The 22,418-nt window shown below is 42.3% G+C and overlaps 1 protein-coding gene across 9 annotated transcripts in view; it reads right to left on the bottom strand.

The window, feature by feature from the left end:
- Window positions 1–22,418, bottom strand: part of SH3TC2 (SH3 domain and tetratricopeptide repeats 2) — a 121,916-nt gene that overhangs the window by 87,373 nt on the left and 12,125 nt on the right. For 7 of the 9 annotated variants that reach the window (XR_010840314.1, XR_010840315.1, XR_010840316.1 and 4 more), the window contains exons 2-9: window positions 17,472–17,570; window positions 13,911–14,038; window positions 10,630–10,735; window positions 8,396–8,539; window positions 7,189–7,411; window positions 6,337–6,410; window positions 3,953–4,148; window positions 24–157 (exon numbers count right to left, since the gene is read on the bottom strand). Coding sequence is in view for 5 of the 9 variants with exons in the window: in XM_067032105.1 (XP_066888206.1) it covers window positions 24–157; window positions 3,953–4,148; window positions 6,337–6,410; window positions 7,189–7,411; window positions 8,396–8,539; window positions 10,630–10,735; window positions 13,911–14,038; window positions 17,472–17,570 (1,104 nt within the window). In the remaining 4 variants the exon portion in view is untranslated. The remainder of the gene's footprint in view (window positions 1–23; window positions 158–3,952; window positions 4,149–6,336; window positions 6,411–7,188; window positions 7,412–8,395; window positions 8,540–10,629; window positions 10,736–13,910; window positions 14,039–17,471; window positions 17,571–22,418) is intronic. The other 2 variants (XM_067032106.1, XM_067032108.1) reach the window with 1 other exon arrangement.

Genomic DNA, 22,418 nt, shown 5'->3' with positions numbered 1-22,418 from the left:
GGGTCTGAGAAGCAAACACTCACTAAGCCGGTAGACAGATGTTATGTCCGTCTGAGCAAGCGTGTGGAGGAAGCTGGCACACTCAGCTTTCCTGTCACTTCCCGGGACCCCCAGAGAGCATCTTTCCTCATCACTGAAAAAGATGGAGTTCTTGCTCCTGTATTGAGGCAAAAGACATGGACACAGATCAGTGCAAGGTTCCAGACACGACCCCTTCTCTTTTCGCCCTAGGATGTAGTGAAGGACACAGAGAAGCCATCAACCCACATGCCCAGAGCTGAACTCAGACTCCTCATCTCACTGTTGTATAATGTATTTATTTATACTGCCAAGGAAGAAGAGCTGGTAGCACCTCATCTGTGCAGAACTGACCTACACCGTTGCTGAATTGATCAAAGTGGCAATGAAAACACCCCTCCTATTAAAACTGCATCTCCCAAGAAAAACAAAGCCCCTTCCTTCGACTCCTACCCATTCTTTGAGACCACATGGTGACCATTTTTAAGGGAAGAAATAGGAACTGGCTGCCCTAAATGTAAGAGTTGGAAAACGACCATTAAAAGATGTTTCTTTGACAGGTTATTTCAAGAAAACACTTGGGACCAATGACACAATCTAGAGGAACAATAGAGAAAACTTGACTGTGGTCAGAACGAACCTTTCACATTGGAGGTTGACATCTGATTCCATGACACAGAACAGTGTTATGTAGCATTAAGATAGAGAAGGAAGGCTAAGGTGTGGGAAGGGGGTAGAAGGAGGGCCAGGGGGCTGGAAGAAATGATTATAAATAATAGAGTTCTGTATATTCACTCTATTATATAAACTAATTGTTAAAACTAATTTGCTCACTAGAGGTCTGTCATAGAATCAAAGAATATGAAAATCAGAAGTGCCTGGGAAAGTATTCAGTCCAGTGCCTAACTGGACAACACTTAATATCTCTTTCAGTTCTAAATATTCTTTAAACTTCAGAATCCAGTTTTAAAACAAAAATAACTTAGAAGCCCAAGAGTTAATAACAGCTAACACTTGGAAGGGGCTTATTATGAATCACACACTATTAACTCATTTATTCTACGCAGTTGCCCTATGATACAGGTACTATTCTTATCCTCTTTTTACAGAGGAAGAGACTGAAGCACAGAAAAAGTCGGTGGTTAGGGAGCGGTAGAGCAGGATGTAAGTAGGATGTCAGAAGAGGTTCTCTTTTTCAAGCAGGGTTAACGGAGGGGCTGGGATGGAGTGCCATGGTCTGCCACTTACCCATTATCCCCATAGCTCAGATAAATGCAGTTTGAAAGTCAGTGATGAGAAAACTAGTCATCAATGTGAACTGCTCAAGGTCACACCTCTAATCAGTGGCAGAGCTGGCACTAAAGCTGTGTCCTGACATCTATGGCTCTTGACACCACACTTACTGAACCCCCATCTCTCTGGCTTGACCTCCAGATTCTCCCCAGCACTCTAAAAGCCTCCATCCTCAAAACAGCATGTAATTGAATTCTACATCTAAACTCATTTGAGATAAAAAGAATATGATCCCAAATTTCTGTAGAACACTTGAATTTTACAAAGCATTCCTGAATTTACTATTTCATTTACTCTTCATAATAACCCTATGATGTAGGTATTTTTATCCATATTTATAGATGAAGATTCAGAAAGTTATTTAGTGACACGCTCAGAATTACACAGCTAGAAAGTGGTAAAGCTGACACTGAAGCTGAGGTCTTCTGCCTCTGTGTCCATTGCCTCATGGCTGATCTGCTAACGTCCTGAGTCCCAGATACTTAGAGTCTAAGAAGCTTGCCAAATTACGTTAGGGCTGTCCCAGCATGGAGACAGGCTTAGAAGGAGCATGGCAGAGCTTCTAGAAACATGGCAGGCTGACGTGCTCCACACAGTGCTACTGAGAGTCTTCAAAGTCACTCTGGCCAAATACAAACACTTTGTCTATTCGGATAGAAGGCCTGCCTGAGGTTTAAGAATGGGTTTTCCAGCTGCTGTTGCAGCTGGAAATTAGGTAGCAGATGTTGAAATCTGGGCTGCAAAAAAGGAAACCCACAAAAATTTGCTTCCGTGGATAAGCAGGATCCCTTTCCCATGTGTCAGAGGCAAAGACTAAATCTAACTCAGAAAACAGCTTCTGAAAAATTTCATTCTCAATACACTGCCAATTTGGTTAAATGAATAAATCAAAGAATACATGCATGCATACATATATACATTCATACATGCATACATATGTACAAACAGAGTACAAACACTTCAGGGAGTAATACACCAGTACAGGGAGGAAAGCTGGGGGAAAAGGATGGAGATTTCAGCAAATGCTGGACCATCTTCAGAAACCTGACCCTAGACGAACACAGACTAAGAGTGACACCCAGTGGCCTGATCACAGGGACAGCACAGCACACAGGGATGGTTCCCAGGACTTCCACACCCTGGCTGCTGCTGGCAGGTTGTTTGTGGGGTTTTCCTCCAATTGTTGTGTTTCGGGGGTATCTATAATCTAGAGAGTGATTTCTAGAGTGTGTAATGAGCCAGTTCTCCTCTTCTCTCCCTCTCCCACCCCTCCATCTCCTGTCCACTTTCCCCTTCCCTACCTAATGCACAACCTCTGGTGTATGGGGTCCCATGGGTGACCAGGTAGAGGCCAACAGGCAACTCTGTGCAAGTAAGGAGAAGGTTTCCTGCCACCACTTGGATACAGGGGATGATATTCTGCAGGGTGAATGTATCCTGTACAACTAAGCCAGCTAAAATGTGATGATCAGATTAATTTAGTAGTACTGGGTTATTGTCATTTGAGGCATGATATGTGGTACAGAAGTTCAATATAATTGATTAAATCTGACACCTGCCCCCAGTATCCTGTTAAAACTGCCTCTCAGATATTACCACCCACAACAGTAACAGCAATAAGAGTTAATGCATATTGATCATACACACACACACACACACACACACACACACACACACACACTGTGCCAGGCACCATTCTAAGTGTTTTACATGTATCAGCTCATTTCAACTCAAGACAATCTTATGGGCAAATACTAATACTGTATGAATTTTACAGATGAGAAAACTGAAGCTTAGAGAAACAAATTAACATATCCAAAGTCACCCAGCTGGTAAGCTAATGGAGACACACAATGTGCTCACATGGCCATAAACGCCTTCCAGGAATCTGGCTCTGGAATTCTTTATTACTGACCTATGCTGCCACCCAATGACCAGTGACCTCCCCAGGGCCAGTGACTTCTCAATGGTCAATTTCAAAGGCCTTCCACAGTGTTAAGCATCCCCCACCTCCCACATGGCTGGTTCCTCCCATTCAGCCATCCTTTCTTCCTCTGATACATTCTTTCTTCCTCTGCTCTATAAACAGTTCTTCCCCATGGAGTCTCTGTTCTTTTTATTCTTCCTCCCTTTCACTAGGACCTCAGCTGCAGGATTCTGTTTTTGAAAAAGAACCCTAGATTTAACATCAGCAATCTTCAATTCCAGACCCAAGCCATGGTTCAGCTGTCTCACTCTGGGGGTCCTCACCTACTCCTGCAGTAAATTGAGGGGGTAGTTTTAGCAGCAGTTCTCACCTGGACTACTACTCATTGGTCTACTCCCCTGATGGGGCTCCTTGATTGGGTGGGAAGGGCTAAGAGCAGGCCCTGGGTTTGGGGGGTTGTGCTTTTCTCCTTGCACAGAGGAAGGCCTCAATGACCATCTGCTGAAATGAACTGAACTGACTCCTTCCCTGATCACTCATATTTTCTTTCCTATCACTCCTCATATCGCTTTGATTGTCAGAATGTGCTCCTCTGGGTTCATGTTACCAGGAAACCTTGAAGCTCATCTTCAAACCTGCTCAGAATGGGGCAGGACCACTGGGGAAGGTGGCCCTGCACCAGCACATCCCAGAGGGTCTGTGTGTCATACTCACATTGTGGAATAAGAATCAGGATCTATGTTCCTGGTGGGGACAAAGCCCACTTCTCCTGAGAGCGCTGACTTCCCAATGAACCACTGAAGCCCAGGAATGACAAAGCCGATGATCTCAATGCTTTCTCCCTGGCGGAAATTCAGTTCATCCTTTTCTTCCCTCTCATATTCTTGCCAGGCCTTACATTTTCCTCTGCCTGTGGGAAAACAGCACACAGGTCAACCAAATAAGGCAGGAACAGCTGAGCCTTCCACTAGCTTCCAATGTAATATGAAATGAAGAATTCCCAGACTTTAGAACTTTAAGGACCAGTAAAATTTCTCCCCCCCCTCAAAAAAAGAAATTGGCAGGAATGATATAGGGTAACTGGCTTTTCATTTGGCCAAGCTAGGAAATTCAAAAAAGGAACTCCCATCCACTTTTACCACCATTTTATAAAAGAAATTTTAAAAAAACATAGTAAATATAATCTCAGAATACTAGGTATACCTTAAAACAGAATAAAGGTAGCTTATGTCAAACTGGAAAGCTCACTATATTGTCCTACTTTGTCTGATTTGCCATTATCATGTAAACACTTTGTCATGGTTGGCACAGATCCACAGACCAGGGTGAGGACTACTGTAGGATCTCTCCATTTCTTCTGGCTCCTTTGGCCACTACGACCTTCAGTCTCCCAAACTGTAAAATGGGGATAATGAGAATACCTGTCTCTTACAAATATCAGGAAGAGTTGAAGAGATAAAGTGCACAATGCCTGGTACCTAGGCAACCCTCAGTACATCTTAGCCTCATATCACTGGCAAACAGAAAACAGCTGGCTACCCAGAGGGTTCTGGAAGACTCCTCTTCTGACTATGGTCACTACCGAGCTTGATCAGCTGCCAAACTAGGATCTAGTAATAATATATTTATGAGAATTGTACTCTCCAGTTTACAAAGTACACTTATGTCCCTTTTCTCAGATCTTTCTAGGAGCCCCAAAGGGTAAGTAGAGCAACTATCAGAATCTCCTTTTTATAGATTAGAAGGTGGAAGCACAGAGAGGGTACATGATTTGTCCAAGGAGTTTGTGTGTGAACTAGAACTTAAGTCTCTCCACTGCTGTTAACTCTTCTTTCCACTAATCCAGCTCTAGTTGAGGTAGCAGTTTTTATATGCCCCCGTTTCCGTATTTGCTTTAGCTCCCCTGCTAAAGCTACTGGATTTTTTTTTCCTGACATTTTTGGTCAAGTTTCTGTTGACTGTGTCTTCAGAATCAGAAGTTCCCACTGCTTTGGTAGTATCTACCATGTGTTAAACACTTACAATGTGAGAAAACTGTACTAAGTGATTTACAGATGTCATTTAGTTTAGTTTCTCATGACAACACTTAAAGTTTTACAGTAACATTTTACTAATAAGGAAGTTGTGGCATTGTGAGAGCACGTCATGAACTGGCCGAGGTCACACTGGTTTTAAGTTGTAGGGCTAGAATTGGAACCCAGAACAGGACTTCACAGCCCCATGTTCCTAACGACAAGCCCATACTGCCTCAGATAGCTAAAAGTCTTGTTTGTGGTTGATTATTAATTAGATCTAATGTCTGGGTCTCATAATTCCCTCTGTTTCTTTTTTTTTAAGTGGTAGTTGGGCTTAGAACTTTAAGAATTGCACTTTGTGCTAGGTGTGGGAAGGCAGCTCCAAGGATGAAGATGAAAGGAATGTATATTCTAGATACCTAGAAAATATTAAATTTCCTTATCCAGTAGATACAAATACACTTATAGATATATGTGTATGTGTATATATTTATTTGTGTATATGTGTATATATAAATATACATACATACATACACATGTGTATAGAGATTACATAAAATGTATGCATGTATTTATACATATATATGTATGTATGTATTTCATCTATTCAACAAATATAATATTTACTGAGCACCCGCTATGTGCCAAGCATTCCTAATCTTCCTAAATTCAAGATTAACTTCACAAAACTCTGAAGGAAATTAGAAAATGTTTTGACTAGAGATTGAAAGCAGGCAGGCTGCAGGCCACATCTGGCCCACACAGGGCTTTTTTTTCCCCCCACATATCTTTAAATCCCTATGGCCCCTACCGTTCCCTAACATCTTCCCTCCAGGCCCTCCACACATCTGTGCTCTGCGTGTCCCTGGAGGTATTTATATCTACAGTACAGCCCTCATCTGAGACCTCTCATTTCACGGCAAGGAAACCCATGGGAACAGATGGTATCATTGGGTTCCCCAAATTCAGTCAGCAGCAGAGGTGAGACAGGAATTCACATCCACTGACTCCAAATCTGTCAATAAAAGGAGGAGGCAGAGCAATATTATCTCCCTAATAACACTGCCTTCAACTCAGCCGTACCGATCTGATAGGAGCCTGTCCAATCCCTCTTCCTGGAAAGGCCACAGCTTCCTGGATAATTCTTTAGGAACCATCTGCCAATGGAAACATGGGGTTTGCAAACATGGATTTCAAAAAAATTTGAACAGTGAGCAGAATAATCCATTAAAATGATGCTGATGATGATAAGTATTATTGTAATTTTGGTTACTCTTATTATAATAGTGGCAAACATTTACTGAGAACTTACTTTTTATCAAACACTGTGAAAAATAAAGAAGCTCAGCAGGCCTGGGATATTTTCTGGCTCAGCAATTAGCTTGTCAGTTAAATATCTAACAAAGGATCCCATTCCATTCTCACTGTCAGATTCTCTGCCAGACACAGAACCCACGGCCTGGAATCATGCTTACTGTGACTCTCTATCTTTGAGTTTACAATATCTTCCAGCAAGGATTCTGGAACTTTAGTGTGAAAAACATCCCCTGATGTTTAAGGGGAGCTTATACAAAATGCAGATTTTTGGATCCTACCTCAAGAGAGTCTGAGGAGGGCCAGAGGGTATAAACTTGCAGTAGAATCCCCAGGCGACTCTGGTACAAATGGTCCCCAGTCCCCACAGTGAGAATCACTGCACTGGAGACCAGGCAGTGTATTTCTTCTTTGGTACAATGTCCATCTGAAATTTTGAGTTGGCTCCATTTCATCTAATTGTGCAAATCTTGACTTAAAAAAGTAACAAAAGATAAAAAGGCACCCAGGTTTGTTCCCTCCCTGGCACCATGGATGTCCGCATCTGCAAATGTGCCTACTCTGTTCTGCAGACCTCAGTGCACTCTGAGACCCTCTCCCAGGAGGTGAGTAGCTACTCACTGGTGGAACGGGAGAGGCAGGGGTTCCAAGGCTGACACCGGCACCAAGCCCCGCTGACCCGTCACCAAGGACACGCCTTCCCACTCGAACTCGCCTTCAGCTGTCTTCACCGAGATTAACTCATTCTTGCAAAGTGTCAAATACTCCCCTTCCTTCTCAGCTGGCTGAGCCACGGAGCACGTGGCTCTGCAGAAGAAGTGACCTGCAGAGAATGAGAAAAGCTCTTTCCAGGAGTAGCTGGAAGTGAAAATGGAGTATCCCGCTATGTGTATTTCCATCAGAGCCCAGATACTTTTCTTTCTGAAAGTACACAGTCCTGGGAGAGGTACTACAAGAGGTCTTTGTGACCCCAGGAAAACTGGTACCAGGGAAAAAAGCCACTGAGAGGGAATTCACTTAAAATAGACACCAAAAACTCCAAATAATTCTCAAGAATGAGGTTTAATTGGGACTTCATCTTGAGAAAAAAATGAAACAAGAGTTCATGAAAATATATTTAACAGAACTTCAGTTATAATTGCAACCTCATGCTTAATCTGAGGACCAAAAAGAATAAATTAAGTTGATTTGGGTGGATATAATTTCTCCAATTAAATTTCACAGTTGTACAGTATGAAAGTTTTTCCTTCATATATGATTCATGCAAAACAATCAGAAAGGGAATCATTCTGCAAAATATTCTATGCAAATCTGGCTCTTTCACTGTGTCTATGATGTCATCAGTCATTAACCGGTTGGCTACAGCCTTGATTGGATCCTTCCTTGTAAACAGACTGGTGGGTGCTCCAAGCAGTTCCACAATATCACTTTCCTCGATCTCATGAAATCATGAAGGTTTTGCAAGATCTGCAATTTTATTTTACTATCAAATTACATCACATGTTTGGAATAGTGGTTCTCAATCTTGGATGCATATTAGAATAACCTGGGCAACTTTCAAAAAATACCAAAGCCTGACCCCCTTCTTAAAAATTCCCGGGTGGTTCTAACATCAGACAATCAGTGAGACTGGCCTACAGAGCTGTTCATGTGATATTGATGTTAAACTGAGAGAGATGTTTGAAGTAATATTATAACAGGTGGGTTCATTTGTGAATATTTTCATGTTTGAATGGTTTTTGCCTACCTTTGTATCCTAATTATTTCAAGGACTCTGATAACATATATCCAGATAAGACCCCCATCCCCACCCCTACACCATGCTCACCTTCCTGGATCAGAAGTCCCAGGTATATTGTTTCCAGGTGTTTATCATCTACTGACACATGGATCTCTGTATCCTCCACCAGTCGGTAGTTAAGCCAGTACTTGTGGTCAAAGAGGAGATGCTCCAGACACATGGATACGTAGCCTAAGAAGTCAAACCAACAAGATTCCTCAAGGGCATGATTTCTGCCATTAGCTGATCATTAGGGTGAGCAATTTCCCTCCTGAATTTCTCCCCCAGACCTCCATCCCTAATCTGACTCCACTTAACTGGAATTAGAAGAGCATAAGAGGGGTAGCTAGAAAATTTCTAAAATGAATTGATTCTTCTCAGCATCTGTTGGGAAGTACAAATCATTTTAAATGATATTTATTTTCAACATATTATGGGTCTCCATAAATACAAATGAGATTATCAAACCAAGTTACTTTTTTTTTTTTTTTTTTTTTTTTTTTTTTTTTGCGGTATGCGGGCCTCTCACTGTCGTGGCCTCCCCCGCCGCGGAGCACAGGCTCCGGACACGCAGGCCCAGCGGCCATGGCTCACGGGCCTAGCCGCTCCGCGGCATGTGGGATCCTCCCGGACCAGGGCACGAACCCGTGTCCCCTGCATCGGCAGGCGGACTCCCAACCACTGCGCCACCAGGGAAGCCCAAACCAAGTTACTTTTTTATAATACATCCAGGGAAGAATCTCCAAGATTACAATGTTGACACTGGGAGTTCCTGGTTCTCCCTTAAAGTTCTCCCGACCAAATTCGAATTCTTGTACCCCTAATGATGCAGTGGCTGGGGAGGTTCTCCATAGCCCACAAATGAGTCAGGATTTACTTCAATATCCTTCTGACCCTGTCCCTCACCCCATGCCCAGTAAGATCTCACTTGTTAAAACCAGACTAAAAACTGTACAAACTGCAAAACTGTAACAATTATGGATAGTATTTTACACATTCCTATAAATTTAAATTATTTCTATGAAAATTTTGCTTCTAGACTTCCTCACTTTCTTAAGATGCAGAACCTGTCTCTTTCCACTCTCCGTTGTGCTGATTTAGGCCCTGTGTATCTTCTATAATGGTGCTTCTCAAACTTTAATGTGCATACAAATCACCTGGGGACCTTATTAAAATACAAATGCTGGTTCAGTAGGTCTAGGGTGCGGCCCAGGATTCCATTTTTCTAACAAGCCCCAAGTGATGCTGATGCTGCTGGTCCATGGAGCACACTTTGAATAACAAGGATCTCTAGTGGTCACAGAAGGAGATGTGTTGAATGGAGAGCAGAAAAATCACCATGACTACAAGAGGAGAACTTACACCTTGTAGCCAAGAGCCATCTTGACCCTCCAACCCTACATAAAATTGCTTCCTGTGTAAGTCTGCACGGAGCCCAGCATTTTCTAAGAGATGTTAAACATGCGTCAATTCAAGTGGCCTCCTCTTGCTTTGCTTGGTTTTGCTTTGCAATTGTAACTTTCCTATCATGAGTTATTCTCCATGGAGAGGGTAGGTAAACTATTTCCCACCACATCAGTACTGGTGCTGTGTCCCAGTATCCTTCTTTACCTCTGTTAAACGCTGCATCCTGAGGCCCCTTTAGCAGATAAGTCTCCCATATCTTTGATGACTTTTCCAAAAACATGGAACATGGATCTGGAACTTTTTTTTTTTTTTTTTTTTTGCAGTACGCGGGCCTCTCACTGTTGTGGCCTCTCCCACTGCGGAGCACAGGCTCTGGACGCGCTGGCTCACAAGCCATGGCCCACAGGCCTAGCTGCTCCGTGGCATGTGGGATGTTCCTGGACCGGGACATGAACCCACGTCCCCTGCATTGGCAGGTGGACTCTCAACCACTGCGCCACCAGGGAAGCCCAGATCTGGAACTTTTGAACAGCTACTTAGATCCTACTAGAGGCTGGTTTCTTTTCTTTTTTTTTTTTTAACCATCAATTTCTAATCTAGCTCTACTTTGAATCTAGTAGATGATCAATAACTGTTTGCCAGTTTTAACTGATTATCTAATACTCTCTTCCTAGAAGTGCTGCATGTGACATTTTAGAGCAATATTTGCTTTAGATTTAGTTCCAGGCAGTTTGTGATATTTCAAAGGTAAACCATCCATGTTGGACTCTACCACTTTTAATTATCAGAGCCAGACCAATTCCTTAACGTCAAGCTCTGCAAATTGGCTGAACTGAGAAGCAGGTGCTTCTTTACCTGCCTGCTCCATGTCATACCTAAGTTCAGGTAGGTGGAGAACTTCCAGATTTCCTCCATGGTCTTGAAGGTAATGAGGAACTGGGCCTTCTGGGACTGGATACACACCAACCTAGCTGAGAGATCCTGAGTAAAAAGAAGAGTGAGTCAGCCTGGGATGACAAAAGCATCCTGTGAACAAGCTCGCGTATATACAACATGCTGTGTATGAACTTCTTTTTTTGAGATATAATTGACGTATAACATCATATTAATTTTTAGGGTATAACATAATAATTTAACATATGTATATATTTTGACATGATGGCCATAATAAGTTAAGTTAACATCCACCACATCACATAATAACAGATTCTTTTTTTCTTGTGATGAGAACTTTTAAGATCTATTCTCTTAGCAACTTTCAAATATACAACATAGTATTATTAACTACAGTCACCATGCTGTATGTTACATCCCCAGGACTTTTTTATCTTATAACTGGAAGGTTGTGCCTTTTGACCACTTTCACCAATTTTGGCATAGATTTTTTACATCACCAAAAAAAAAAAATGGAAATAACCTAAATGTTCATCAATAGGAGACTGGTTAAAATGAATTATGGTTCATCCATACAATGGAATATTATGATATTATGCATCCATAAAAAAGAATAAAGAAGCTCTTTGTGTATTGATACAGGCTCCAAATATACACTGCTGAATGAAACAACAGCAGAAACAAAAAGGAACCAGAGTATAGAACTGTGTGCAGAGAATGTTATCTTTTGTGTTAAAAAAAAAAAAAAAAGTATGTGTGAGAGGGTGGAGAATGAATCACAGAAGGCACCCTGGAAGCAAATTTGATCTTGAATCTATGTTTAATAATTATTTTTACAAAGCTAGCAAACAGAAAAACCAAACCACACAAAAATAAAAAGCATCCATAATCCCTCCTCCTAGAGATCATCAATGTTAACAACTTTGTGTATTAACTTTGAATCTTTTTTCTGTACATGAGTTTCTATGTAACTATTTTTATATAAATAGAATCACATTACTAAGTTGTTTTGTAATCGTTCGTCCCTAAACAATGTTTTCTGAACCATCTCCCATGTCATTAAATAATCTACGTTATTTTTAATGGTTACATATGCTGTTGTCACATTAACATAATTAATTCTTAATGTTTTCTTATGGCTAAACATTTCAGTTGTTTTAATTTTTTAACATCCTAAACAGTACTGTGATAAACATCCCATATCTAAATCTTTCTATGTACCCTTGATTGTTTTGACACAAGTGATTCCAAGAAGTGTTCATTGGGAATGCACATTTTCAATCCTAAAATGCAGGAGCCAAACTACCCTCCAGAAAGGTTGTACCAGTTTACACACTCACAAGCAGAGCAAGAAGAGGCCTGTAATACCCACCCCATCACCCACTTTTTAAATACTTGAATAAAAAGGCCTGAATCACTGCCTATACTTGGTTTTCCCCTAAAATATTTTCTGCTTGTCCAAGCATCTGGACTTGACTATAACAAGTGATGATCAGAATGTCCCTCTCCCTCCAGGCCAGTCCTATCACCAGTGATCAACCCCTGGATCCCTGTCCTGAGGGAACCCTGGCGAAAGAAGAAGAGGACAGAAGGAGCCAAGGAAAAGCAAAAGTCAGAAAAGCAAAGTCAGAACTCTGGGGCTCTCCCATACCAGGCCCCAGGAGGCCCTGGGTCCTTGGAGAATGTAGATCCTGGGAGTCAGGGAAGAGGGTCCTAAGTAAAAACTGATTTACAAGGAATTTACTACATGCCAGGCTCTTCAGCAAGAGTTTGATGAGCAATGCCTCATTTAACTTTTATAATAATCTTATGAAAGAGTGTAATTATAGGAGTTAACCCGTTCTAAGATGCACTTTTATCACATTTCACCATTTCTGAAATAAAAGAAAAGTGTGGCATCATAAATAATTGGCAGCATTTATTTTCTTTCTTAAAATAGTGTGTTTATAATCAAATGGCACCTCACATTTAATAGAAAATGGCATTGTCCCTGTTTTATACTCAAGGATGCCAGGGTACAGACAGGGTAAGTCAAGGGAGCTGTGACGCCCAAACTGGATCTCAGATCCAACTGACTTCAGGCCTCAGCTTTGGCCCACAAGCCTGCTCACTCAAGACTCAGCCCAGCGGGCCAGTTTCCACAACCAAATCCAGCTCTTGCCTGTGTCAAAAGCGACTCAAATTAAAAGAAACTCTATGGTGCCCGTTAGTCGCTAATGCCTCCAAGTTCCTGAATTCTGGAGATTTAAAAACAAAACGACTCTGCTATTTACAACATATCTACTATTTCTGGAGCACATGCCACCACCCAAGCACAACACCAAGCTCTCTACAGATACTATCTCATTTACTCCTCCCAACAAACCAAGTACTATATTTTTTGTTACATGACAGATTAAGAGTATGTTTCTCTTTTTAATTTGTATCAATTCATACAGAAACTGTAAAATAACTAGAACATACTAGTTTATTATGTAAAGCAATGTTCTCTTTCCCCCACCTCTAGCTGCAGCAAATTTTAAACATTCCTGACTTTAGTTCTCCTAGTAAGTACCTCCTAAAGTATAAATAATTTAGTCATACACTTCTTCCTTGGTTTAGCATTTGACGATATGATCTACCTACTATGAAAGATGAGAAATTGGTTTATTTTATTGCCTTTTCCTCCTCTCATTCTAATATTTATAGCTATTAATTTTTGATTATCAATTTTGGTACTTAAAAAAAAAGTACACTTACCAGTGGTTACCAGTGGCTGAGGAAAGGGGATAGAGGGGAGTTATTGTTTAGTGGGTACAGTGTTTTACTTTAGTATGATGAGAAATTCTGGAATGGACAGTGGTGATGGTTACACAATAATGTGAATGCATTTAATATCACTGACTTGTTCAGTAAAAATTATTAAAACTGAAAATGTTATGTATATTTTATCACAATTTTAAAAAGTCAAATTCACCATATTTTTTAAAAAGTATACTTTATGAGGTAGGTATTATAATGATTCCCAATCTACAGAGGTTAAGTAACTTGCTGAAGTTCAAAAAATTAATAGTGGCAGATTTTAAATGAAGTCTTCTCTGACTCTGACTCCAAGGCTTGACCCATTCCTGCTGAGCAGAGAATGTGTATATTTTTGTTCATTCATTCAGTCAGATGTTTTCTTGAGGGCCGACTTTGTTCCTAGCACTGTCCTAGGTGTTGGAGAGTCTGTTGTGGACAGACACAAGGTGGACACAAGGTTGCACTGCTCTGCGAAGCTCACCTTAAACAATGCACGCACCTCCTGGTCCTCATTCTCCAGCGCCCAGAGCCGCCTCCTGGCTGCTTCTTGTAAGGGGCCATTTACACACCTCCTGGAGCGGCTCTTCACACTGAAGGAGAGCATCAGATCTTAAAGAGAACAGAGTGAGAAAGATTAGGATGGAAATGCAGAAATAGGGAAGAAAGAAGTAGATAACCCCCAATGTTTCCCACACCCAACCCCTAAATTGATGTTCTCATCAGAGATTACAAGTGATCTTAACAATTCTCTGAGCACATTCTTTAAACTTTCCTCCCCCAGAAGAAAAAATGCTGAAGCCCAGAATGTTCTGGAATCACAGGAGTTGCTGCAGTTGGGTTGGTTATTTCTGTTTGTATAGAGTATATTCCTGCTTAGCCTGGCACTGAGGGAACAGTGTCACACAGAACCAGCTAGAACATATACTTCCTCCTGTGGATGATTTGTGAAAGTTTCCAAAGAATACTAATTTATCCATATTTATGGAAGTATATTTATATGTCAAATTTATCATATATAATAGATATTAATACTACATGCATTATACATATACACATGCATTTCCTCTAACCTGCTTCTTTCTGATTATGCATTTGTTGTTTGTCAGGGTAAGTGGCTAATATATCAAAGTTTATCTTTAATATTTTCAAAATGCACATTCATTCAATACTGTGAACAGAGGCTGTTTTAGGTGCTGAGATACAGCAGGAAACAAAATAGACAAAGTCCTGTTCTCATGGAGCTTGTATTCTTGGCAAATAACCAATTCCATGAACACAGTAGTTTCAGATGGAGAAAAGTGCTATGAATAAAAAAAAATGTTAATAGGGTAAAGGGACAGAGTGATGGAGCTGTTGCAGAGTGAATAGTGTTGCTGGGAAAGGCCACACTGAGGAGGTTCATCTTATAACTGCACTTTGCCATGCGTCTTCTTCAGACAATAAGTAGCAATTGCATTAATAATTATCAAACACAATGAACCTTCAAGGCAGCAACTAGACAGGCACAGAGGTCTGTCTTCTAGCCCTAACTTGCCAGGGCTTTTGCAAATTCCTGAGCACATTAGAGACGGCCCCTGTCACGCTGGCCTGAGAACACAGGCAGCCTGCATTTCTGTATTCTTGTCTTTAACCAAGAAGTCATGGAAATGCTGTGGCTGCAGGTCAGCTCTGATACAACATGCCCAGCTGACCTGACATCGGTGAGAGCTTTGGGTGGATGTTTGTTACACTCCGTTCCTCCCTGGCCTGTGTTCTAATCTCATGCAAGCCCTCTATCTCCCGCAGTCCAGGTCCAATGTCCGTCTGGTAGCCTCACTGACCACTGATTTCTAGGAGGAGGTAAAGCCCAGGGAGGAGGAGTCACACAGACCTGGACTCGAGGCTCGGCTCTGCCTTTGTTAACTGCACCACCCTCAGCAGTTAATTACCTCTCTACGCTTGACTTTTCTAATTAGTAAGATGGCTTTTAGAGTACTATCCCACAGGGTTTTTAAGAGGCTTACTAAATGAGATTATGTGCATAAAACATTTTGTTCAGTGCTGGGTGCATACTAAATGTTAAATACACACATGAGCATTAGCTTTTGCCCCTTGCAACCCCCCACCCCGGTGCTCCCGGCAGTTACTGCTCGCGGCCCCCATCTTCTTACAATGTAATTAACCTTGACACTAATTGATTCTGTGATTTCTGTTCACCAAACCTCCTGTCCTTTCAAAGCCTGATCTAAACTCCCCTCCAGAATCTTCCTGGGAAAAGCTCCTGATAAGTGACGGCCCCTTCAATGTGACCCTCCTTGCCATGTATTTGAATCCATGGTTATAGAACACAAAAGACCTGGATTTAAATAAGCAAACTGCTTGTGGATCTCAACCAATGAGAGCTGACACTCAAAGCAGCATCTCTGCGCCACTGTGGGATCCTACAGTGCCCTCTTTGGACAGGTGAATAAATCAAGTTCACTCTAGTCTTAGTGTGAAGTGCATTTTGTCATATTTTAATCCTTCTGAAAACCGGTGGTTTAGTCATGATAATGTATCTGATTGATTCTGTCTGGGACTCTTCCTCATAAAGAAGAGGGTGGCAGTTGGAGCTGAGTTTCCCCTTCTCACCCTACGACCTTCCTGGAAACAGCATCATGGCAGAAAATGCTGAAAGACTGACAAGTTCAGGTTCAGATGGTTAAGTTTCACCTACATGTACCCTTTGTTCACTTGCCTTCATGCACTGATAAGACAAAATGCTGACTCCACTGTGTTCATGAGACAACAGATGGTGGGTGATTCAGCTTTTTCAAGGATGGCCCAAGCTGACAGACAGATAAGCAGACTGACACAACACCAAAAAACAGAGGGCAAGGTTTTTCTCATTGTCAACCAAGAAGTCTGACAGAATTTGAAATTGGGAAAAGAAAGAATCTGGCATGACATTACACTGTTTACATAGTGTATATCCTTCAAAACATTCATAATGCAAATCTTTTTTCATAAATCTCGATTTTGTATGCTGGATAAAAGTACATGTTTGGGAGGCAACGTAACACCCTGGTTACAAACAAGGACCAGGGATTGAATGCCTTTCTCATCACGTATTAACTGTGCAGCACTAGGGAAGTCACCTCCCTCTCTGAGTCCCTGTTTGCCACCTTTGAAATGCAGAGTGTGGTGCCACCTTCTAGAGGTGAGCATGTGAGGATGAGAAGTAGATGCAGGGATGACTTAGCACATGCTTGGCATGTGATTTGCCCTCAAAAGTGGTCCCTGTTACTGGATAACAGAAACTGTATCTTCTAGAGGTTTATCCTCAGAGTTTCCAGTACAAGGTTCAGCCCAGGTGTAGCTCTCTCTCTCTGAGGATGGTTCTCTCTTTGCCAGCTTCACTGAAGTCTCTTAAGGGGAACACTGTGAAAGATATGTATTGAGAAAAAGATTTTTTCCACTTTAATTTCAAAATCTTTTTCTCCTTCTGAAAGATTTGGACAGACATCCTTCTACTCAGCCAATCTCACCCCACATACTCAACCCTTTATTCACTTATTTATTTAACCAACTCTGTATAAGGTACTGTTTTGGTAGTATACAGAATACAAACATGACCTCCATGGACCTATTCAATTATTCATGTATTTATTTACCAAACATTTTCTGAGCACCAATCATATACAAAAAACTCTTTTAGGTATTATGTAGAATACTTAATTATTCAAAAAATTACCCCTGCCTTTCAGCACCTTAAAATCTATTTGATGATATACTTTATTTAATACAGCAAATATGTATGGAGCTCCTAATATATGCCAGACTGTGAAGAACTCTGTTAGCTCGAGACGGCTTAGCTTAATCTTACAGGCAATGGAGAGCATTGGAAGATTTGTGAGCAAGTGAGTATCATAGTCAAGGTCATGCTTACAAAGATGTATTTGATGGTGGTGCCTAGAAAGGATCAGGGAGAGAGAGTTTGCAGATGGGACTGATAAGGGGATTACTGTAATATTCTACATGGAAAATATTTTTTAACTAGGTTTTGTCTTTGGGGTTTAGATACCTGGAGTCATATTCTGTGGCAGGAAACATTTTTCCTTGTTTTCAGATGAGGATATAATCTCACTGGATATGGTTGGATCCTTGCAAGAAGTTTCTTTACCTGGAGGAGATCAAATGAAAGATCATTTGCGAGAGTATAAGAAAGGCATAAGCAAGGATTGCAAGTTTTTACCAAGTGATCATTTTTTTCTCCAGGGCTGGTGGTCTAGAAGAACTCTAATTGTTATCACCATTGCCTAATAATTATTTAGTATTCAACTAAATCATATTATCTCAATCCTACAGCAGCCTGGGTGTCCCCACTTTATTTAAAAAAAAAAATTTCCCACCTACAGGTCAGACTGAGTCCCATGGCCTAGTATACTGAACGTGTCCAATATATGCTGAGCCTACAAGGTCATTATAGATCTGACTACAGCAAGGTGGATAACGGAAGTGCTGGAGCAGAGCAAGTGAGAATAGCATCATAAGGGAGGTGGCTGGGGCATGGCTGTAATGGCCCTGAAATGTATGATTGTCCCCAGACTGCCCTTCTGTCTGCCCACTATACAGAGTCCTGTATGGGATTTCTTTCCTCCCCAGCTCTCTAAAGTGTTCCTGTCTTTGCAGCTGTAAAATTGGAGTGAAAAGGACAGGAAAGAAAATCATAGCATAGACTAGGGTTAAGGAGGACGCTATTTTGATGGCATGGGGTTGAAAAGAGAAGAAGAGTACAGCTATAAAGCACAAGGCAGCAGGTAAAAATGAATAGAAGGGAAATTCACAAGTATTGATATGGGATGTGGGCCTCCTTCATGGTATCCTCAAAAAACAAGAGAACTCAAGTCCTTAACACATTACTGTTGGTTACTCTGTTCTTCTGAACATGACACTGCTCAAGGACTCCACCATGGGGTCAGAAGATTATAAGCATTACCTGATACTGGAAATAGGGGTTAGGAATCTTGGCTCAACCACCATTTGTCAATCATTCAGCTAATTCATCCAGCTTCTTCAATTGTAAAATGCTGGTGGATCAAACTCAAGCAGACCTACCACGCTTGCATTCTGGACCTGTGTTTCTGTTGATGCAGCCCAAGAATGATAAGAGATGAAGTAATCATGCTCCATCCAATCCCTGCTGGTTAATGCTGAACCCAAATCCTCAAATTGCTGCCAGAAGTCTTTGCCTTCTTCTGTGCCTATACAGTGGGACTTTGAGACCCGAGCTGAGGCTCTTCCATGTCTTCATAGCAGGAACAGTTAGCACTTTTTTGGGTAATGAACAGGGAATGAAATGGATTTGGGCTTGAATGGGCTGAAGGACAGGCCCATTAGCTCACAGCTCTTCATCTAGCAAATCTTGTTAGGGGTCAGTGCTGAAAGTTAGGCAGCTTAGCTAGAAAGCTGGCAGTAATGAGTCATAGTCTAGCAGCATCATTTTGTCGTTCTGCCTCCAGGAACCAGAAGTAACTATAGCAAAAAGGCTCTGGCTTGGGAATCATGAGATATGAGTTTGCACAAATCAGATTCTCCAATACATTAGTTAGGTAACATTGGTCAAGATATTTCATCCGTCCATTTTTTGAGATTTCACATTTCCCAGTCATAAGTGAGGACTTGATCTAAATTAGCACTTCTCAACCCTGGCTGCCTATTCAAATCCCCCAAGATGCTTTTTAAAAATATCAGGACCTAGGCCTCATCTCCAGAAATGCTGATTTACATCGATCGTTCATAGTGCTGCCCAGTCATGGGTATTTTTCTTTTTTCCTTCCCCTCTCCCCTGAAGAGCGGCGTGTGGCCTCACGGCGGGGCCAGCCCACCACTCACCGGAAGGCAAGGGATTCTACCCACACACTGCTCTGGGGACTACTATGCGCTTTGGAAGGGCGGCGGCAGGGAGGTCCGGCGCCCCAACGCTCCCTCTCAGATCGCTAGAGAAGGCTTTCCCACCCAGGGTGCGTCGTCCCCCAGTCCCCCACCCATCGTCTCCCCATCAGGCCCATGGACGCACTTTGGGAGATGCCAGTTCTCAGGTGGGGGGAGGGGGGGTGGTCTGCGGTTGGGTAAGCATGAGGTCAACATGAGCGTTCACGGTCAGGGGCGGGCAACGCCTGCGAAGCCTCGGGCTCCTGCGTTTGCCTAACCAGGGCGCTTGCCTGAACCCCCCTTCTTATCACCCAGTCCATCACGATAGCTCACACTCCCGCGTGCAACCCCGGCGAAGGGGGAACACACGGCCAAGTCAGTCCCCCTGCACATATGAGGACGACCCCCACAAGGCACCTGCCCCTACGAGGACCCTGGAGTGCCTCCCTTATCACCTGGACTCCCCAGGAGAGCTGCTCACCGGACTTACCACCACAGGGAGGACCCGAGGGGCTCGCTGAGAACCGGAAGCGACGCCCCCTGAGGGAAGCCTGGAGCCAGCCAGAGGCACCGCAGGGAGTAGGCGGGACGCTCACGCACCAACGGGGGCGCGTGGTGAGCTGTGGGACTCCTCGCGAGACCCTCCGAGAAGGCGAGGCTAGAGTGTCAGCTGCGTACGCGGACCCGGTCCGTCCACCGCCCGCGGTGAGGCAGGGTGCAGGAGACGGAGGTCTAGCGGGGATTCCGCACCTCTGCCTTACACACAGCACCAGAAGGCGGAGAGGAGAGGCAAGGGGCTGGGGCCAACCGAGTGAGAAGAGCGGTCCTGTTCGCCATGAACGTCTGTCCCTCGTCAGGCGCGACTTGGGCCTGGCCGGGAAGAGCTAGACATCACCACATCGATACAGGTATTTTTCTTAAGTTCCCCCAAATGATTCTGATTTGAGCCAGTATTAAGAACCATACATCTGGTGGGATGAATTGGGAGATTAGGATTGACATGTATACGCTGATGTGTATACAATGGATGACTAATCAGAACCTGCTGTGTAAAAAAAAAAAATTAAATTAAAAAATTTTTTAAAAAGAACCATACATTTACATAAAGTTTTCACACTTTAATGAGTGTGTGAATCACCTGGGGCTATTGATAAATTGCAGATTCTGCCTCAGTAGATGGAAGCCTGTGGTTCTTCATTTCTAATGTGCTCCCAGGTGACCATCCTGCTGGTCCCAGGATCACACTTGGAGTGGCAGCCTGCTTCCTTACACTAGGACAGAGTTTGAAAACTGGTATACCAGAGGCCACAGGCCACAGAAAACCCACAAACATTTTTCTTTTTTTTCTTTTTTTCCCTCTGCACGGTGAAAATTGTTTTTAAAACAGGAGAAAAACATAGAGATTTTATTTAACATATGTTTTATATAATGTGAAAGTCCACATGAGGAAATGAAGATCTAAAGAAGGGGAAAAACCTAAAGTATTTTATCCAAGGTTGAACAAACACAAGCAACTGAGGAAAAGTAACTAAAATATTGGGAGAGGCTAAAGGAATTTAAGAATTATTTTAACAAGCTGTTGGGGGTTTTTTTGCTTTTTTTTAAACATCTTTATTGGAGTATAATTGCTTTACAATGGTGCATTAGTTTCTGCTACCGCACAGTGAATTTTTAAGGTTTAAATTGCTCTACATCATTTAGAAACCAGGATGTTTTACATAACCCAGATGCTTGGCTTTGCTTTGAAAACTGGAAGAACTATGGTCTGGGACCCTCATGCTTATCTGGCGACAGTCAACTGGGACTGAGCGGTCGCTGCCATCACTATGGGGCATTTGTCCTCTGGCTATCATGGTCCTCAAACTGCCAGTTCACGTATTTACACCCAGCCCTGGCAAACTTTGTGAGTCTGTCCCTGTTGTAAGGCTCCATGAGAAGAGACGATGGCCTGAGGACCATGAGGGCCTGTGGCATGAGCCTACCTGGAAGAAGGAAGTTCATAATGGTGACCCTGGTTTGGGGGAGAGGGTAGGGTGCACAGCTCTTAAAGGACACGTGAGGTTTAGAGCAGAAAATCGCAGTTTTGCAGAATGTGATTTGTGGATAGTCTGCATCAGAATTATTTAGTTGCTTGTTTTTAAAAAGATACCTGTACCAAAAAAAACTTGGAGTAAAAGATAGAAGAGTATCTGCATGACTTGGGGTAGCCAGCAATTTCCTAAACAGAATGGAAAAAGTACTACCCACAAAAGAAATAATGGATAGATTGGAATACGGTAAGTGCCCTACATATGAACCTTCAAGTTGTGAACTTTCAAAGATACGAAAGTGCCCAGAGAAAGTACGAAGAGCGACAAGAGGAAGAAGAAGTAACTGAAGAACCAAAGAGTTTCACGATGCAGGAAATGGCAAGGGGCTTTTCTTTATTTGAGGAGACACTGTTAGTTTTTGAGGCACAGGACCCGAACGTAGAACAGTACATGAAGGTTGTAGCAGCCGTTTAGAGTGCAATCCAGTGGTACCGTGTCATCTAGGATGAGAAAAGAAGAGCTACTACCCAGACATCACTGGATCGTTTTTTCAGGAGGATAGATAGAATTGAACCCAGCAAGGAACCAGAAGCTGTGCCATCAACGTCAGGTGTGAGTGAAATTGCAGCTTGCCTTCTGTCTCCTATTGCTGACGATCCTTCAGCTCTACCATCTCCCACCTCCTCCCTCTCCTCCAGTCAGTAACTCTTCTTGCCTGTTCACTTGATGCTAGCCCCTGTATGCCAGCTGTTGTACTGTACTACTGTACTTTTCAAGATACTGTACTGTGAGATTAAAAATGGTTTCTTTATTTTTTGTGTTTGTTTTTTATGTATTATTTTTGTGAAAAGTATTATTAACCTATAACAGTACAGTACTATATAGCTGACTGTGTTAGTTGGGTACCTAGGCTAACTTTGTTGGACTTATGAACAAATTAGACTTACAAACTCGTTCTCAGGACAGAACTCATTCATATGTAGGGGACTTACTGTACATTAAAAGCAAAAACTTCTGTTAGTCAAAAGATGTAATTAAGAGAGCAAAAAATGTGACAGAATAGAAGA

The sequence above is a fragment of the Kogia breviceps genome, chromosome 4 (assembly GCF_026419965.1).
Source record: "Kogia breviceps isolate mKogBre1 chromosome 4, mKogBre1 haplotype 1, whole genome shotgun sequence".
In the NCBI taxonomy this organism is placed as follows: Eukaryota; Metazoa; Chordata; class Mammalia; order Artiodactyla; family Physeteridae; genus Kogia; species Kogia breviceps.
This window is presented reverse-complemented; position numbering and strand designations above follow the sequence as displayed.